Raw genomic sequence first — 18648 nt, 5'->3', positions numbered from 1 at the left:
GGACTCCTAAACTCAATCCTTCGATTGATAAAGGCCAGCACACCATACGCCTTCTTAACCACCTCCTCCACCTGCGGGGCCGATTATAGAGTCCTATGGACCCGGACCCCAAGGTCCTTCTGATCCTCTACAGTACTAAGAGTCTTTCCCTTTATATTGTACTCCTATTTATATTGTACTCCTATATTGTAATACAAACAGCAAGCGATCCAGTACTGTATTTTATTTGAACAGCATTCCAGTAGAATCATATTTTATTCCGTATGTTACTTGTTTAGTTAAATAAATAAATTGTTAAATGTTCTTTTTAAAGTGAGTGTCAGGTATTTCTGTTAGTTACCCACTAAATGTTGCTGAAGGACAGTTCACCTTCCCACTCAATTTTAACAGATTACGAGGCGAGGTATTCCTCTTTGGGAGATTCACAGACTTCCAGTCACAAAACAATCTTTGATCATTACTCTCTGCCTCCTGTCACTAAGCCAATTTTGAATCCAATGGACTCTTACCTTCTTGATCAATCTCCAATGTTGGACCTTGTCCAAAGCTTTACTGAAGTCCATGTAGACTACATCAACTGCACTGCCCTCATCCACATTCCCAGTCACTTCCTCAAAAAATTCAATCAAATTTGTTAGGCATAATTTCCTCCTGACAAAGCCATGTTGACTATCGTTGATTAATCCTTGTGTCTCCAATTGGAGATTAATTCTGACTATCAGAATTTTTCTGATAATTTTCATACCACTGATGTTAGACTCACTGGCCTGTAACTATTTGTTTTCTCCCTGACTTAACTTCTTGAATTGTGGTACCACAAACAAAGAACAAAGAACAATACATCCACATTAGCTGAACCTGGGTCCCTGAATCTGTGAGGCAGCAGCACTGACCACTGTGCTACCATGCCAAAGGAATTCAAGGTAGGAAGTTGGACTTCAGAGGCCTTTAAGTACATTGATGAAGCAAAACAAGTTAAGAGTGATACTAAATCAACAGTTTTATCTCGAAAATGTTAATCATATCCCTATAACTTAAGTTCGAGCCTCATAAAAACAGGATCCAGCTACCAAGGAAGAAACAGAACAACTGAGGTTTGATTGGACAGTTATTCTGCTAAGTACCACGATGAAACATGCTTCAATTGAGAAAATTCTGAGAGCAAATAAAACACTAAAAAAGTTACAAGAACAAAAGAACAAAGAACAAAGAACAATACAGCACAGGAACAGGCCCTTCGGCCCTCCAAGCCCGCGCCGCTCCCCGGTCCAGGATTGAATCCTGAATCCAGGATCCCCGCCCAATTTTCCAGCCTATCTACATACCAATATCCTATCCACCGAGCTGTCCCTCACAGCTACGATGCTTTGTTCATTACAACCTATTAACTCACCCCCACCCCCCCCATTCCAGACCATGTGATCTCCAGGGAGAGGCGAAAACCCAGAGTGAAAAACCCCAGGGCCAATATGGGGAAAAAAAATCTGGGAAATTCCTCTCCGACCCCCTGAGGTGATCGAAACGAGTCCAGGAGATCACAATGGCCCCGATCGGAAAATGCTTCCCAACCATAGTCATTTCCACTTCCACGAACACCATATGAATTCCCTGCCCCCGAGACAGGTTCCCAACTATCCGCAGTCTCGCTCTGTACTGGCACCAGCAAGATGATCATAGAATGAAGCCTTGAAACGAGAAACAAGGAACAATTAGCCCGCGCCGCTCCCTGGTCCAAACTAGACCACTCTTTTGTATCCCTCCATTCCCACTCCGTTCATATAGCTGTCTAGATAAGTCTTAAACGTTCCCAGTGTGTCCGCCTCCACCACCTTGCCCGGCAACACATTCCAGGCCCCCACGACCCTCTGTGTGAAATATGTCCTTCTGATATCTGTGTTAAACCTCCCCCCCTTCACCTTGAACCTATGACCCCTCGTAAACGTCACCACCGACCCGGGGAAAAGCTTCCCACCGTTCACCCTATCTATGCCTTTCATAATTTTATACACCTCTATTAAGTCTCCCCTCATCCTCCGTCTTTCCAAGGAGAACAACCCCAGTTTCCCCAATCTCTCCTCATAACCAAGCCCCTCCATACCAGGCAACATCCTGGTAAACCTCCTCTGTACTCTCTCCAAAGCCTCCACGTCCTTCTGGTAGTGTGGCGACCAGAACTGGACGCAGTATTCCAAATGCGGCCGAACCAACGTTCTATACATCTGCAACATCAGACCCCAACTTTTATACTCTATGCCCCGTCCTATAAAGGCAAGCATGCCATATGCCTTCTTCACCACCTTCTCCACCTGTGACGTCACCTTCAAAGATCTGTGGACTTGCACACCCAGGTCCCTCTGCGTCTCTACACCCTTTATGGTTCTTCCATTTATCGTGTAGCTCCTCCCTACATTATTCTCACCAAAATGCATCACTTCGCATTTATCAGGATTGAACTCCATCTGCCATTTCCTTGCCCAAATTTCCAGCCTATCTATATCCTTCTGTAGCCTCTGACAATGTTCCTCACTATCTGCAAGTCCTGCCAGTTTTGTGTCGTCCGCAAACTTACTGATCACCCCGGTTACTCCTTCTTCCAGATCATTTATATAAATCACAAACAGCAGAGGTCCCAATACAGAGCCCTGCGGTACACCACTAGTCACAGGCCTCCAGCCGGAAAAAGACCCTTCCACTACCACCCTCTGTCTTCTATGACCAAGCCAGTTCTCCACCCATCTAGCCACCTCCCCCTTTATCCCATGGGATCCAACCTTTTTCACTAGCCTACCATGAGGGACTTTGTCAAACGCTTTACTAAAGTCCATATAGACAACATCCACGGCCCTTCCTTCGTCAACCATTTTGGTCACTTCTTCAAAAAACACCACCAGGTTAGTGAGGCATGACCTCCCTCTCACAAAACCATGTTGACTATCGTTAATGAATTTATTCCTTTCTAAATGCGCATACATCCTATCTCTAAGAATCTTCTCCAACAACTTTCCCACCACGGACGTCAAGCTCACCGGCCTATAATTACCCGGGTTATCCTTCCTACCCTTCTTAAATAACGGGACCACATTGGCTATCCTCCAATCCTCTGGGACCTCACCTGTGTCCAGTGACGAGACAAAGATTTGCATCAGAGGCCCAACGATTTCACCTCTCGTCTCCCTGAGCAGCCTTGGATAGATTCCATCAGGCCCTGGGGATTTGTCAGTCTTTATATTCTCTAACAAACCTAACACTTCCTCCTTTGTAATGGAGATTTTCTCCAACGGTTAAACACTCCCCTCCGAGACACTCCCAGTCAACACATCCCTCTCCTTTGTGAATACCGACGCAAAGTATTCATTTAGGATCTCCCCTACTTCTTTGGGCTCCAAGCATAAGTCCCCACTTTTGTCCCTGAGAGGTCCGATTTTTTCCCTAACAACCCTTTTGTTCCTAACGTATGAATAAAATGCCTTGGGATTCTCCTTAATCCTGTCTGCCAAGAACATTTCGTGACCCCTTTTTGCTCTTCTAATTCCCCGTTTGAGTATTTTCCTACTTTCATTGTACTCCTCCAGAGCTCCCTCCGTTTTTAGCTGCTTGGACCTAACATACGCCTCTCTTTTCCTTTTGACCAGTCCCTCAATTTCCCTGGTTATCCACGGTTCTCTAATCCTACCCTTCCTATCCTTCTTTTTTACAGGCACATGCTTGTCCTTACATTTGGAAAGATGCATGCTCAGGTTCCCAGCCTTATAGGTGAAGCAGAAGATATGAAGTTGGTCATTTTTAGTGACGTTTCACATGCCAATCTCCCAGATGGTACTCTAGCACAGCAGGGTTTATCGTATTCCTGTTGGGGAAAAAAATGAGAAGTGTTGTCCATTGGTTTGGGATGCTAAGTGCCATGATGCAGAGTTATTTCCCCTTTTAAGATGTAACGCCGAATCTCCCAAAGAGGAATACCTCGCCTCGTAATCTGTTAAAATTGAGTGGGAAGGTGAACTGTCCTTCAGCAACATTTAGTGGGTAACTAACAGAAATACCTGACACTCACTTTAAAAAGAACATTTAACAATTTATTTATTTAACTAAACAAGTAACATACGGAATAAAATATGATTCTACTGGAATGCTGTTCAAATAAAATACAATACTCATTCATTAACCAAAAATTTAATTATAGAATTCCATCACTCTCAACAAATATAAACAGGTTTTGAAGCTTTCATAAACTTTTTAAGTTCCTCTGTGAGTTCTTTTAAATGTTGTACCTTTCACTGGTTAGAAGGTAGGGTGAAGGACTGCTCTCACCCTCTTGACTTGAGAGGTGGCAGTAGTTAACTGATTGTTTTCCTCTTTGTATTTGTTTTTATATCTGTGATGACCTATCAATTTTCCTACAATAGGATTGGTCTGCTGTTGTTCACAACATCAAATTCAAACCTTATAGGTTTTTGGGTAGCTGAGTGCTTGCTTTAAATTGATTGGGCAAAACTTAAACATTAAAATGCCTGAAGCCTGTTACCAAGGCAACCCTGCTGCCTTGCTTTGGATATAAATGTTTCAGTCTGGGACTTTGGATGTACTTTGCATTTTATCTCTTAAGTACTGAAACAAATCCAGCTTTGAAAGGGACCACGCAATGTTTTGTCCTAGCATTTTCTTTACATTCTGTACATCTTTATAAATACAACTTTGCAACATAAGCAAAATGAAAAGAGTCATAAAAAGCTGCTGAAACTTTGTATAGGGATTTACTTGTCCACTATATTGTCAGAAATTTTATATAAGGGGCAATGTGCGAAAAGTTTACCCATGGAATGTTATGTTGCCAACTGATCTCTTTGGGGCAATATTCATTCCACAAATAATGTAACAGAGAAAAGGCTAAGAATAGACCTAGCCGGCATGAAAGAATTGTTAAAGAGAAGGGAGATCTCCAAAATACAAATACAACTGTTGGACTGCTTTACAAAAAGAAGTGCCTCTTCTAAGAAATTACGAAGTGTATTAGAAGTGTTATAGTGTTAATATGAAAAACTAATTTTGGTTTTCATAAGAGCTTGTGTATATGGTAAAAGAGTTACAGGATTCATAGATGTGAAAATGTGAAATCTTTAATTTCTGTTTGGATTCAAAAGAATGTTCTTTATTTTTTTCTTTTTCTTTCAAAGCTTTAATTTAAAAAGAAAAGAGGGTAATGTGTCAATGTACCACAGTGGTAATCTGTCAATGTATTATAGTGGTAATGTGTCAATATATTATAGTGGGCATCAATGATCTTGTTAAGAGAATTGCTAGTTAAGCACATTGATTGCACCATAAATTGAGACAGCTGGATGACTTTGGTTTTGGAGAGCTACTTGTGGTCAGTAGCACTGAGGAAGTGTTATGCAGTAAACCTGCTTGAATCTGAAAGATGTGACTGGATTAATTCTTCGACATAGCCCTTTATTATGAGTAACAAAAATGTGCATCTTTTAATAACTGATTTGAAGTATGAAATTCCCATTGTGTGATTTAGAGTAGGAACAGACTGGACAGTAAATTAGGAAAGATAACCTTGAGTTGATGGCAACTGGTGACTAGTGGCGTTGCACAGGGGTCAGTGTTGGGACTACAACTTTTCATTATATACATTAATGACCTGGAAGATGGAACTGAGGGCATGGTTGCTAAATTTGCGGATGATACAAAGAAATGTAGAGGGACAGGTAGTGTTGAGGAAGTGGGGAGGCTGCAGAATGACTTGGACAAGCTAGAAGAGTGGGCAAAGATGTGGCAGATGGAATACAATGTGGGAAAGTGTGAGGTCATGCACTTGGTAGGAAGGATAGAGGTGTAGATTATTTTCTAAATGGGGAAGGCTTTGAAAATCTGAAACACAAAGGGACTTGGGAGTCCTGTTTCAGGACTCTGCAGGTTCAGTTGGCGTTAGGAAGGCAAATTCAATGTTGGCATTTATTTCTAGAGGACTAGAAGACAACAGCAGGGATGTACTGCTGAGCCTGTATATGGCCCTGGTCAGACCCCATTTTGAATATTGTGAGTAGTTTTGGGCCCCATACCTACGCACCAAGGGGGTCCAGCAGAGGTTCATAAGAATGATCCCAGGAATGAACGGTTTGTCATATGAGGAGCGGTTGAGGAGTCTGGGTCTTTACTCGATGGAATTTAGAAGGAGGAGGGAGGATCTAATTGAAATTTGCAGACTACTGAGAAGTCTAGATAAAGTTTAGAGTTTATTTATTAATGTCACAAGTAGGCTTATATTAACACTGCAATGAAGTTACTGTGAAAATCCCTGAGTCACCACACTCTGGCGCCTGTTTTGGGTACACTGAGGGAAAATTTAGCATAGCCAATGCACCTAACCAGCACGTCTTTCGGCATGAGTGGACGTGAAGAGGGTGTTCCCACTTGTGGGAGAGACTAACACTCAAGGGCACAACCTCAGAGTGAAGGGATGCTCCTTTAAAACTGAGATGAGGAGGAATTTCTTCAGCCAGAGGGTGGTGAATCTATGGAACTCATTGCCACAGAGGGCTGTGGAGGCTAGGTCATTGAGTGTCTTTAAGACAGAGATAGGTTCTTGATTGATAAGGTGATCAAGGGTTATGGGGAGAAGACAGGAGAATGGGGAGGAGAATCATATCAGCCATGATTGAATGGTGGAGCAGACTCTATGGATTGAATGGCCTAATTCTGCTCCTATATCTTATAGTCTTGATTTAAGGAGCTTTTTAAAGGTGGAACCAGACAAAGAAAATAGTTTGAGGGAGGGTGGTCCTAAAGGGTTGATAAGGGATTGTTTGCAATTCTGTTACTGAAGCAGGAAAAAGGCAGGACTGTAAAGGAGGTCAGTGTCCCGCGATTGGAGGTAGATATAAAAGTAAGGTGAGTTAGGACCACAGGGGATGAGGGGGAAAGGAACGGAGGATTTAATTTCTGCTTGTCTGTATTTATTTCCTAAGGCAGTGTGAGATGGGTTTCTCACAGCACCATCTACAAGTTGATATAAATTGTAAGAGCAATGTTAATTTTACTCAGCAGTAAGGGCAGTTGCTTGTTTTATACCCCCACCAGATTTTACCCTTCATTGATCTGAATCCACTTGATAGGTGAAGCTAAAACTATCTCTTGTATTACATGTCTTCTCATGCAGAAGTACTGGAACAGCCCAGAGATCTTTTAAAATTTTCAAGCAATATCAATATTTTGTTATTTTTGAAGAACTTTTACAAAATTATCCCACTGTTTCACAATGTGCCAAAATAAAATGCACCAAGGAAGGCAATAAAGAATCCCTAAAACTACCTGCCTCCTTGACAAGTTTATTTAAGAAATACTTATTTGATTAAGGTTTAGGTTATTCCTCCTGATTTCACCATAGAATCTCTGTAGTGCAGAAAGAGACGATTTGGCCAACAGAGCATCCCTCCCCTCCATCTTATCCCTGCAACCCTATGCATTTACTATGGCCAATTCACTGAACCTACACACCTTTAGAGCCTGCACATATTTGTCTAATTGCACCTCTACAATGATGTTTTTCTATATTAATGATGTGATATTATTATAGTATGACAGATCCTTTTAACTTATTTGGTTGCAGGTGATCATCAGCCACGTAAATATATAATACTTCTTATTGTTATAATCCTGGTACTCGTATTTGTGATTGGCATTCTCAGCTACTGCTATCATAGGAAAATGCAGACCAACAAAGAAACCTCCCCAGAAGTGTAAGTATTTGTACAGAATTCAAGGTGACATTATTTTACGATCAGTGTTTGAAATGCTTCAGTTTTGTTTCTGTCCAGTCAAAATCACTAATGACTAAGACCGCAGCAAACTATACTTGCTTGTCCTCCACAATCTCCACTAATTACAGTACCTTTCCCTTCAGCACCTGTTCTGTTTCACTCCATCTTGATTCCACTGGTTCCTCCCGGGCGGGGGCGGGGGGGGGGGATGCACAGCGTCCCCGGAAGGGCCGGCGGCATTTGGGTCATTTCCTGTAACAAGGGACAGAGGTTAGTGGAAGGAAGGGAAGTGTTTGGGTTGCATACCACTTACTTCTAAGTCTCTGGGACTAGGGTTTAGCTATTGCTCACTTGCATGCTGAATGTTAACCTGGCTGTCCGTTACCATTCTCTCCTCTGCTACTCCCATCAGCTCCGTGGCACACTGCTTAAATTCTGTTAGCAGGTGAAGCTCAGGGACACCACTCGTCTTCTCTTAGTCCTGCCTATTACGGGTAGTCTTCTCCTGTGGGGACATGAGGTGGGATTGAAAGTCTGATGTATGGAAGGGCATGGGTGTAGGGTGTGTCAGGAGTGGGGGTTTGAACAAGAACAAAGAACAATACAGCACAGGAACAGGCCCTTCGGCCCTCCAAGCCCGCGCCGCTCCCTGGTCCAAACTAGACCATTCTTTTGTATCCCTCCATTCCCACTCCGTTCATATGGCTGTCTCGATAAGTCTTAAACGTTCCCAGTGTGTCCGCCTCCACCACCTTGCCCGGCAGCGCATTCCAGGCCCCCACCACCCTCTGTGTAAAATATGTCCTTCTGATATCTGTGTTAAACCTCCCCCCCCTTCACCTTGAACCTATGACCCCTCGTGAACGTCACCACCGACCTGGGGAAAAGCTTCCCACCGTTCACCCTATCTATGCCTTTCATAATTTTATACACTGCCTTTCATAATTTTAGTAAGAAGTTTAACAACACCAGGTTAAAGTCCAACAGGTTTATTTGGTAGCAAAAGCCACACAAGCTTTCGAGGCTCTAAGCCCCTTCTTCAGGTGAGTGGGAATTCTGTTCACAAACAGAATTTATAAAGACACAGACTCAATTTACATGAATAATGGTTGGAATGCGAATACTTACAACTAATCCAGTCTTTAAGAAACAAAACAATGGGAGTGGAGAGAGCATCAAGACAGGCTAAAAAGATGTGTATTGTCTCCAGACAAGACAGCCAGTGAAACTCTGCAGGTCCACGCAACTGTGGGAGTTACAAATATTGTGACATGAACCCAATATCCCGGTTGAGGCCGTCCTTGTGTGTGCGGAACTTGGCTATCAGTTTCTGCTCAGCGACTCTGCGCTGTCGTGTGTCGCGAAGGCCGCCTTGGAGAACGCATACCCGAATATCAGAGGCCGAATGCCCGTGACCGCTGAAGTGCTCCCCAACAGGAAGAGAACAGTCTTGCCTGGTGATTGTCGAGCGGTGTTCATTCATCCGTTGTCGCAGCGTCTGCATAGTTTCCCCAATGTACCATGCCTCGGGACATCCTTTCTTGCAGCGTATCAGGTAGACAACGTTGGCCGAGTTGCAAGAGTATGTACCGAGGCATGGTACATTGGGGAAACTATGCAGACGCTGCGACAACGGATGAATGAACACCGCTCGACAATCACCAGGCAAGACTGTTCTCTTCCTGTTGGGGAGCACTTCAGCGGTCACGGGCATTCGGCCTCTGATATTCGAGTAAGCGTTCTCCAAGGCGGCCTTCGCGACACACGACAGCGCAGAGTCGCTGAGCAGAAACTGATAGCCAAGTTCCGCACACACAAGGACGGCCTCAACCGGGATATTGGGTTCATGTCACAATATTTGTAACTCCCACAGTTGCGTGGACCTGCAGAGTTTCACTGGCTGTCTTGTCTGGAGACAATACACATCTTTTTAGCCTGTCTTGATGCTCTCTCCACTCCCATTGTTTTGTTTCTTAAAGACTGGATTAGTTGTAAGTATTCGCATTCCAACCATTATTCATGTAAATTGAGTCTGTGTCTTTATAAATTCTGTTTGTGAACAGAATTCCCACTCACCTGAAGAAGGGGCTTAGAGCCTCGAAAGCTTGTGTGGCTTTTGCTACCAAATAAACCTGTTGGACTTTAACCTGGTGTTGTTAAACTTCTTACTGTGTTTACCCCAGTCCAACGCCGGCATCTCCACATCATGATTTCATAATTTTATACACCTCTATTAAGTCTCCCCTCATCCTCCGTCTTTCCAGGGAGAACAACCCCAGTTTGGTTGGGTTGTGCCTTGCAACTTTGGGGATGTGACAGGGGGTTCCATGGGGGTTGGAGGCATGTGCTGGGGGCTCGAGTGGTAGAAGGCCAAGGGGTTGCTTCACATTGCAGGCGCGACACATGGAACTGCTTTCAGGCTGGGATGGACACTCAACCCTGCCCAAAGAAAGTCATTCATTTTCTTTCGGCAGTGGTCCTCCATGGCAATGCATGGGCATTTACAGCTGCACCTGCAGCCACAGCCACCAGACCACATTGGCTGCCCAATCCCTTGGCCACCCACCGCTGTCTATTGGTGGGATACATCAACTCCTGCCTCTCCTCTATGGCGTCCAGCAGCCAGGCCTGCTCTGCATCAGTAAACCTGGGTGCTGGACGCCAGAAGTGTGAGGTAATTCACTTTGGTAGGAATAACAGATGTGTTGAGTATAGGGCTAACGGGAGGACTTTGAATAGTGTGGAGGAGCAGAGGGATCTAGGTGTATGTGTGCATAGATCCCTGAAAGTTGGGAATCAAGTAGATAAGGTTGTTAAGAAGGCATATGGTGTCTTGGCGTTTATTGGTAGGGGGATTGAATTTAGGAGTCGTAGCGTTATGTTGCAACTGTACACAACTCTGGTGCGGCCGCACTTGGAGTACTGTGTGCAGTTCTGGTCCCCACATTACAGGAAGGATGTGGAGGCTTTGGAGAGGGTGCAGAGGAGGTTTACCAGGATGTTGCCTGGTATGGAGGGGAGATCCTATGAGGAGAGGCTGAGGGATTTGGGATTGTTTTCGCTGGAAAGGCGGCGGCTAAGAGGGGATCTTATTGAAACATATAAGATGATTAGAGGTTTAGATAGGGTGGATAGTGATAGCCTTTTTCCTCTGATGGAGAAATCCAGCACGAGGGGGCATGGCTTTAAATTGAGGGGGGGTAGTTATAGAACCGATGTCAGGGGTAGGTTCTTTACCCAGAGGGTGGTGAGGGATTGGAATGCCCTGCCAGCATCAGTAGTAAATGCGCCTAGTTTGGGGGCGTTTAAGAGATCCGTAGATAGGTTCATGGACGAAAAGAAATTGGTTTAGGTTGGAGGGTCACAGTTTTTTTTTAACTGGTCGGTGCAACATCGTGGGCCGAAGGGCCTGTTCTGCGCTGTAATGTTCTATGTTCTATGTTCTACTACGTCTTTGAGCCATCTTCCTGGCATGACTGCTGTGTCCATCGTTACAGCTTATAAAGAGCTCTCCCTTGTTAATGGAGTCTAGCTGCAATCTGTTTGGGCCAGCCACGTGCCCGTTAACTCTGCAAGGTTGAGCAATGCTGATAGGCTTTACCCAGCAGGGTGCCCAAGAGGCCAACAATGTCCGACGGACTGGGGCTCGAGAGGCCCAATGTTCGATGGGACAGCCATTTTCATGGGGGAGAAGGCCATGTCCGGCTCTGTATAACACAGAGTGCCATAAATTCATGAAACTCAGCTGAAAAAAACAGGTGGGAAAATCTCCCATTTTTGCGCCGTTTGATACTTAAAATTATTTTAGGAAATTCGCACCCTCTATTTGGAAAATTTAACACGATGTTTGGAAGAATATTTATTTTTTCACTGGAGCCCAAGCTGCCTGGAAAACTGGTCTCGGATCACTCTGATCAGGAGCTGGGGAAGGCAGCAGGTTTAATTCTATTCTCGATCAGATGTGTGGTTAATGTCCCCACCAGTGTCTCATTTTATAGTCTAATTTTCCCCTTGCTGCTTTTCCTATTTCTCATAACTCCAAATCACATTCTTCATTATTGGCATATTTTATTCTTCTGTTGTTATTGTTGTGCCTTTGTTTAAGGAGAGCTGCAGGGAAAAGCCTGGGGAACTACAGGCTGGCGAGCCTAATATCAGTAGTGGCTAAGTTGTTAGAAGGTATTCAGAGAGAAAGGATCTGCAGGCAAGAACTGATTAGGGACAGTCAGCTTGGATTTGAGAGTGGAAAATCATGTCTCAAGAATATGATTGAGTTTTTTGATGGGGTAACCAAGAAGGTAGATGAGGGCAGTGCAGTCAACGTTGTCTACATGGATTTTAGCAAGGCCTTTGACAAGGTACCGCATGGTGGGTTGTTGCATCAAGTTAAATCTCACGGGATCCAGGGTGAGGTAGCAAAATTGGCTTGATGACATAAGACAGAGGGTGGTTGTAGAGGGTTGTTTTTCAAACTGGAGACCTGTGACCAGCAGTGTGCCTCAGGGATCAGTCCTGGGTCCACTGTTATTTGTCATTTATATGAATGATTTGGATGAGAATTTAGGAGGCATGGTTAGTAAGTTTGCAATGTGATGCGCGATATAACTCACGAGGCTAGAGGTACTCGGGGAAATAAAGGCTTTTATTGACTACAACAATACAGCTACCATATATAATACACGATCCCAGACTAAAGGGTCCCAGACAGAGCAGTGACCTTTATACCTCTCCCAGGAGGCGGAGCCCGACTGGGATGTACCATAAGAACTATATTACAGGTAGAACAGCCCAACCCTAACCCCAACAGTAACATGTAGAACAGCCCAACCCTAACCCCAACAGTAACATATATACAGACTCCTAGTACTGGCCAGATCCTGGCTCAGCACTACCTGGTGGGAACCAACAATGGTTTACCACATTCACCCCTCCTTTGAAAACAAAGGCCGGCGGGGTACAAAACACAGAACAATTGTTCATCAGTCTATAAGTTCAGACGGTCTGGGGGACCGCACCGTCGTTGTGACCTCCTCAACACCGGCGATGACACCAGTGTAGGCACTCGCGGTGGCGTTCTCCCCAAGGCGGTGTCCAATGGCTCCTCCAATGTCTCACGGGCCAGTAGACCCCGAGGTGGTGATAATCCGCTGAACTCGGGCACGCCTTGAAGTGGCGACCATCTCCTGGACTCGGGCAAGCTGTACACGGGAGTAAAAGGGTTAAGTGATGGTCCCGATGCTGCCCGCGCCGTGTCAGGAGGGGAAACAATAGTTGGGGGGTCTCTAACAGGAGGTGTGGGAGCGACAGGGGTTTCCAAGCCCCCTGCTGGTGCCAGGTCTCGAATCGAGACCGTGTCCTCTTGCCCGTCAGGGTATGCCACATAGGCATACTGAGGGTTGGCGTGGAGGAGGTGGACCTGTTCAACCAAAGGGTCGGACTTGCGGGTCCTAACATGTCGCCGCAGGAGGACAGGTCCTGAGTACGTCAACCAAGACGGTAATGAGGTCCCAGAGGAAGACTTCCGAGGGAATGAAAACAGTCTCTCATGGGGAGTAGCGTTGGTTGCCGTACACAGGAGTGAGCGTATGGAGTGGAGCGCATCAGGGAGTACCTCTTGCCAACGGGAGACTGGAAGACCTTTAGACCTCAACGCCAGTAAGACAGCCTTCCAGACTGTAGCATTCTCTCGTTCGACCTGTCCGTTACACCTTGGGTTGTTGCTCGTGGTTCTACTAGAGGCAATCCCATATGAGAGCAGGTATTGCCTCAAGTCATCGCTCATGAACGACGAGCCCCTATCGCTGTGGATGTAACAGGGGTAACCGAACAGGGTGAAAAGATCACGAAATGCCTTGATAACCGTGGCAGCGGTCATATCAGAACAGGGAATGACAAAAGGGAATCTCGAGTACTCATCAACCACATTGAGGAAGTACACGTTCCGATCTGTCGAGGGAAGAGGGCCCTTAAAATCCACACTCAGTCTTTCGAAGGGACGAGTGGCCTTAACGAGGTGTGCCCTGTCAGGTCAGTAGAAGTGCGGTTTGCATTCCGCGCATACCCGGCAGCTTCTGGTTATGGACCTGACATCCTCCACCGAGTAGGGTAGATTCCGGGCTTTTATGAAGTGGTAGAGCCGAGTGACCCCCGGATGGCAGAGGTCATTGTGGAGAGCCTGCAATCGATTCTCCTGCATACTAGCGCATGTTCCACGCGACAGGGCATCCGAGGGCTCGTTGAGTTTCCCTGGACGATACATGATGTCGTAATTATAGGTGGAGAGTTCGATTCTCCACCTCAAGATCTTATCATTCTTGATCTTGCCCCGTAACGTGTTATTGAACATGAACGCCACGGACCGCTGGTCCGGGAGCAGGGTGAACCGTTTTCCCGCCAAGTAATGGTGCCAATGCCTGTCGGCCTCCACAATGGCCTGGGCCTCCTTTTCCACCACCGAATGTCGAATTTCGGGGCCTTGGAGGGTGCGAGAGAAAAAGGCGACGGGCCTGCCCGCCTGGTTAAGTGTGGCGGCCAGGGCGAAATCAGATGCATCGCTCTCCAACTGGAAGGGGATGGACTCATCGACAGCGTGCATCGTGGCTTTCGTGATGTCGGCTTTTAGTTTTTCAAAGGCCAAACGAGCCTCTGGTGCTAGGGGAAAAGAGGTAGACTTGATGAGCGGACGGGCTTTGTCCGCGTAATTGGGAACCCACTGTGCGTAGTATGAGAAGAAGCCTAAGCATCTTCTCAGTGCTTTTACGCTAGTGGGCAGGGGAAGTTCGAGGAGGGGACGCATACGGTCTGGGTCAGGGCCAATGACCCCGTTTTCCACCACGTATCCGAGGATAGCTAGGCGGCGCGTGCGAAATATACACTTCTCCCTGTTGTAGGTCAGATTCAGAGGAGTGTTCCTCTGGGAGCGGACCTGCGGGGTGGAGACTGTGAGCGGTGAGAGAGAGAGCGCGGACTGTGAGTAAATTCTGGGTTTTTTTTTTGTCTAATTTTCGGGAGGTTTTTTGTAATTAACGGAAACCGGAAGGCCGCATCGCGAAGCCTGCCGGTAGCTGTAGTTTTTTTTTTTCTCTCGGGCCCCTAGCCCTATAAATTGGTGCAGAGGAGATACCCGATCCTCTACACTGGTAGAGGATCCCACCCTTCCATCCTCCTCTAACCTAATTATAAGTGTGGGGAAGTTTTTTGTTTTCTTTTTTTCTTGCTGGTAATGGCTTCAGGGATGGCAGTTCAGGCAGTATGCTGCATCTCCTGTGGGATGTATGTGGTGAGGAAATCCAGTAGTGTTTCAGGAGATTTTAGTTGTAAGAAGTGCATTAGATTGCAGCTTCTGGAGGAGCGTGTAAAGGAGCTGGAGGGGGAGTTAGTGGAACTCCGCATAATTCGGGAGGCGGAGGTGGAAGTTGATAGGAGTTATAGAGAAATAGTAACTCCTAGAAATGAGGCTTGGGTCAATGCCAGGAGGAGGGGTAAGAAGCAATCGGGAAGACAATCCCCTGGGGCGGTTCCCCTCCATAATAGGTTTTCGGTGCTGGAGGCTACAGTTGAGGAGGAATCAACTGAGCATAGAGAGCAGATCTCTGGGGGTGAGCCGAGTGAGAAAGCTCAGGTGGTTAGGGGCTGTAAAAGACTGGGCCTGGTGATTGGGGACTCCACAATTAAGGGGACAGATAGGAGGGTCGGAACTAAAGGTAGGGACTCAGGGTTGGTGTGTTGCCTACCAGGGGCTGGGGTCCGGGATGTGTCTGACAGGGTATTCAGGACTCTTAGGGGGGAGGGAGATAAACCACAAGTTATTGTACATGTGGGGACACACGACATAGGGAGGATAGGGGAAGGGGATATTAGGCAGGGATTTATGGAGTTGGGGTGGAAACTAAAGGCCAAGACTGACAGAGTGGTTATCTCTGGACTCTTGCCTGTACCACGGGATAGTTTAGAGAGGAATAGGGAGAGGGAAGGTTTGAATTCATGGCTGAGGGGATGGTGCAGGAGGGAGGGGTTCAGGTACTTAAGCAATTGGGGCTCGTACTGGGGAAGGTGTGACCTCTATGAGAAGGATGGTCTACACCTTAATCAGAAGGGGACCAATATCCTGGGGGGTAAATTTGCTAAGGCCATGCAGGGAGGTTTAAACTGATTCGGGGGGGGGGAGGGATCCTGAGTAGTGGGGCTGAAAGTGAGGGATGCATGGATGGGGACTGCAATGCACGGCATTGCAGAGGTGGGGTGGAGCAGGGTTTGAAATGTGTATACTTCAATGCCAGGAGTATTCGCAATAAAGTGGGTGAACTTGCAGCGTGGATCAGTACCTGGGACTTCGATGTTGTGGCTATTTCAGAGACATGGATAGAGCAGGGGCAGGAATGGATGCTGCAGGTCCCGGGGTTCAAATGTTTTAGTCGAAGTAGGGAAGGAGGTAGAAGAGGGGGAGGGGTAGCATTATTGGTCAGAGATTGTATCACAGTGTCAGAGAGGAGGTTTGATGAGGACTTATCTGTTGAGGTAGTATGGGCGGAGATTAGAAATAGGAGAGGAGAGGTCACCCTGTTGGGAGTCTTTTATAGACCTCCTAAAAGTTCTAGAGAGGTTGAGGAAAGGATTGCGGAGTCAATCCTGCTTAGGAGTGAAAGTAATAGGGCAATTGTTATGGGGGATTTTAACTTGACTAATATTGACTGGAATTGTTATAGCTCTAGCTCGTTAGAGGGGTCAGTTTTTGTTCAAAGCGTGCAGGAAGGTTTTTTGACTCAGTATGTAGACAGGCCAACTAGAGGTGAGGCTATATTGGATCTGGTGCTGGGAAATGAGCCAGACCAGGTGCTAGACTTGGAAGTTGGTGTGCATTTTGGTGATAGTGACCACAATTCGGTTACGTTCACCTTAGTGATGGAAAGGGATAGGCATGAACCTCGGGCCAGTGGTTTTAGCTGGGGGAAGGGTAATTATGAGGCTATTAGGAGAGAATTAGGAAACATAGGTTGGACTAGGAGATTACAGGGACTGGGAACGTCCGACATGTGGAGTTTTTTCAAGGAGCAGCTACTGCGAGTCTGTGATAGGTATGTCCCTGTCAGGCAAGGAGGAATTGGTAGGGCTAGGGAACCGTGGTGTACCAAAAAAGTTTCTTTGTTGGTTAAAAAGAAAAAGGAGGCTTATGTTCGGATGAGACGTGAGCACTCGGGTAGTGCACTAGAAAGCTTTAGATTGGCTAAGAGGGAGTTGAAGAGCGAGCTTAGAAGGGCTAAAAGGGGACATGAGAAGACTTTGGCGGATAGGGTTAAAGAGAATCCTAAGGCGTTCTATAGGTATGTCAAGAACAGAAGGTTGGTTAGGGCAAGTTTAGGGCCAGTTATAGATGGCAGAGGGAAGTTATGTGTGGAACCGGAGGAGATTGGTGAAGCATTGAACCAATATTTCTCTTCGGTGTTCACGCAAGGGGACATGAATATAGCTGAGGAGGACACTGGGTTGCAGGGGAGTAGAATAGACAGTATTACAGTTGATAAGGAGGATGTGCAGGATATTCTGGAGGGTCTGAAAATAGATAAATCCCCTGGTCCGGATGGGATTTATCCAAGGATTCTCTGGGAGGCAAGAGAAGTGATTGCAGAGCCTCTGGCTCTGATCTTCAGGTCGTCGTTGGCCTCTGGTATAGTACCAGAAGATTGGAGGTTAGCGAATGTTGTCCCATTGTTTAAGAAGGGGAACAGAGACTTCCCCGGGAATTATAGACCGGTGAGTCTCACTTCTGTTGTCGGCAAGATGTTGGAAAAAATTATAAGGGATAGGATTTATAGTTATTTGGAGAGTAATGAATTGATAGGTGATAGTCAGCATGGTTTTGTGGCAGGTAGGTCGTGCCTTACTAACCTTATTGAGTTTTTTGAGAAAGTGACCAAGGAGGTGGATGGGGGCAAGGCAGTGGACGTGGTATATATGGATTTTAGTAAGGCGTTTGATAAGGTTCACCATGGTAGGCTTCTGCAGAAAATGCAGATGTATGGGATTGGGGGTGATCTAGGAAATTGGATCAGGAATTGGCTAGCGGATAGGAAACAGAGGGTGGTGGTTGATAGTAAATATTCATCATGGAGTGCGGTTACAAGTGGTGTACCTCAGGGATCTGTTTTGGGGCCACTGCTGTTTGTAATATTTATTAATGATCTGGATGAGGGTATAGTTGGGTGGATTAGCAAATTTGCTGATGACACCAAAGTCGGTGGTGTGGTAGACAGTGAGGAAGGGTGTCGTAGTTTGCAGGAAGACTTAGACAGGTTGCAAAGTTGGGCCGAGAGGTGGCGGATGGAGTTTAATGCGGAGAAGTGTGAGGTAATTCACTTTGGTAGGAATAACAGATGTGTTGAGTATAGGGCTAACGGGAGGACTTTGAATAGTGTGGAGGAGCAGAAGGATCTAGGTGTATGTGTGCATAGATCCCTGAAAGTTGGGAATCAAGTAGATAAGGTTGTTAAGAAGGCATATGGTGTCTTGGCGTTTATTGGTAGGGGGATTGAATTTAGGAGTCGTAGCGTTATGTTGCAACTGTACACAACTCTGGTGCGGCCGCACTTGGAGTGCTGTGTGCAGTTCTGGTCCCCACATTACAGGAAGGATGTGGAGGCTTTGGAGAGGGTGCAGAGGAGGTTTACCAGGATGTTGCCTGGTATGGAGGGGAGATCCTATGAGGAGAGGCTGAGGGATTTGGGATTGTTTTCGCTGGAAAGGCGGCGGCTAAGAGGGGATCTTATTGAAACATATAAGATGATTAGAGGTTTAGATAGGGTGGATAGTGATAGCCTTTTTCCTCTGATGGAGAAATCCAGCACGAGGGGGCATGGCTTTAAATTGAGGGGGGGTAGTTATAGAACCG

The 18648-nt window shown here is 46.1% G+C and overlaps 1 protein-coding gene across 5 annotated transcripts in view; it reads left to right on the top strand.

Annotated features, from left to right (window-relative positions):
- LOC144500011 (nectin-3-like) overlaps positions 1-18648 on the top strand; it is a 196905-nt gene that overhangs the window by 144942 nt on the left and 33315 nt on the right. For all 5 annotated transcript variants that reach the window (XR_013498915.1, XM_078222756.1, XM_078222755.1 and 2 more), the window contains one exon: positions 7613-7742. Coding sequence is in view for 4 of the 5 variants with exons in the window: in XM_078222756.1 (XP_078078882.1) it covers positions 7613-7742 (130 nt within the window). In the remaining variant the exon portion in view is untranslated. The remainder of the gene's footprint in view (positions 1-7612; positions 7743-18648) is intronic.

Source organism: Mustelus asterias, chromosome 10 (assembly GCF_964213995.1).
Source record: "Mustelus asterias chromosome 10, sMusAst1.hap1.1, whole genome shotgun sequence".
In the NCBI taxonomy this organism is placed as follows: Eukaryota; Metazoa; Chordata; class Chondrichthyes; order Carcharhiniformes; family Triakidae; genus Mustelus; species Mustelus asterias.
This window is presented reverse-complemented; position numbering and strand designations above follow the sequence as displayed.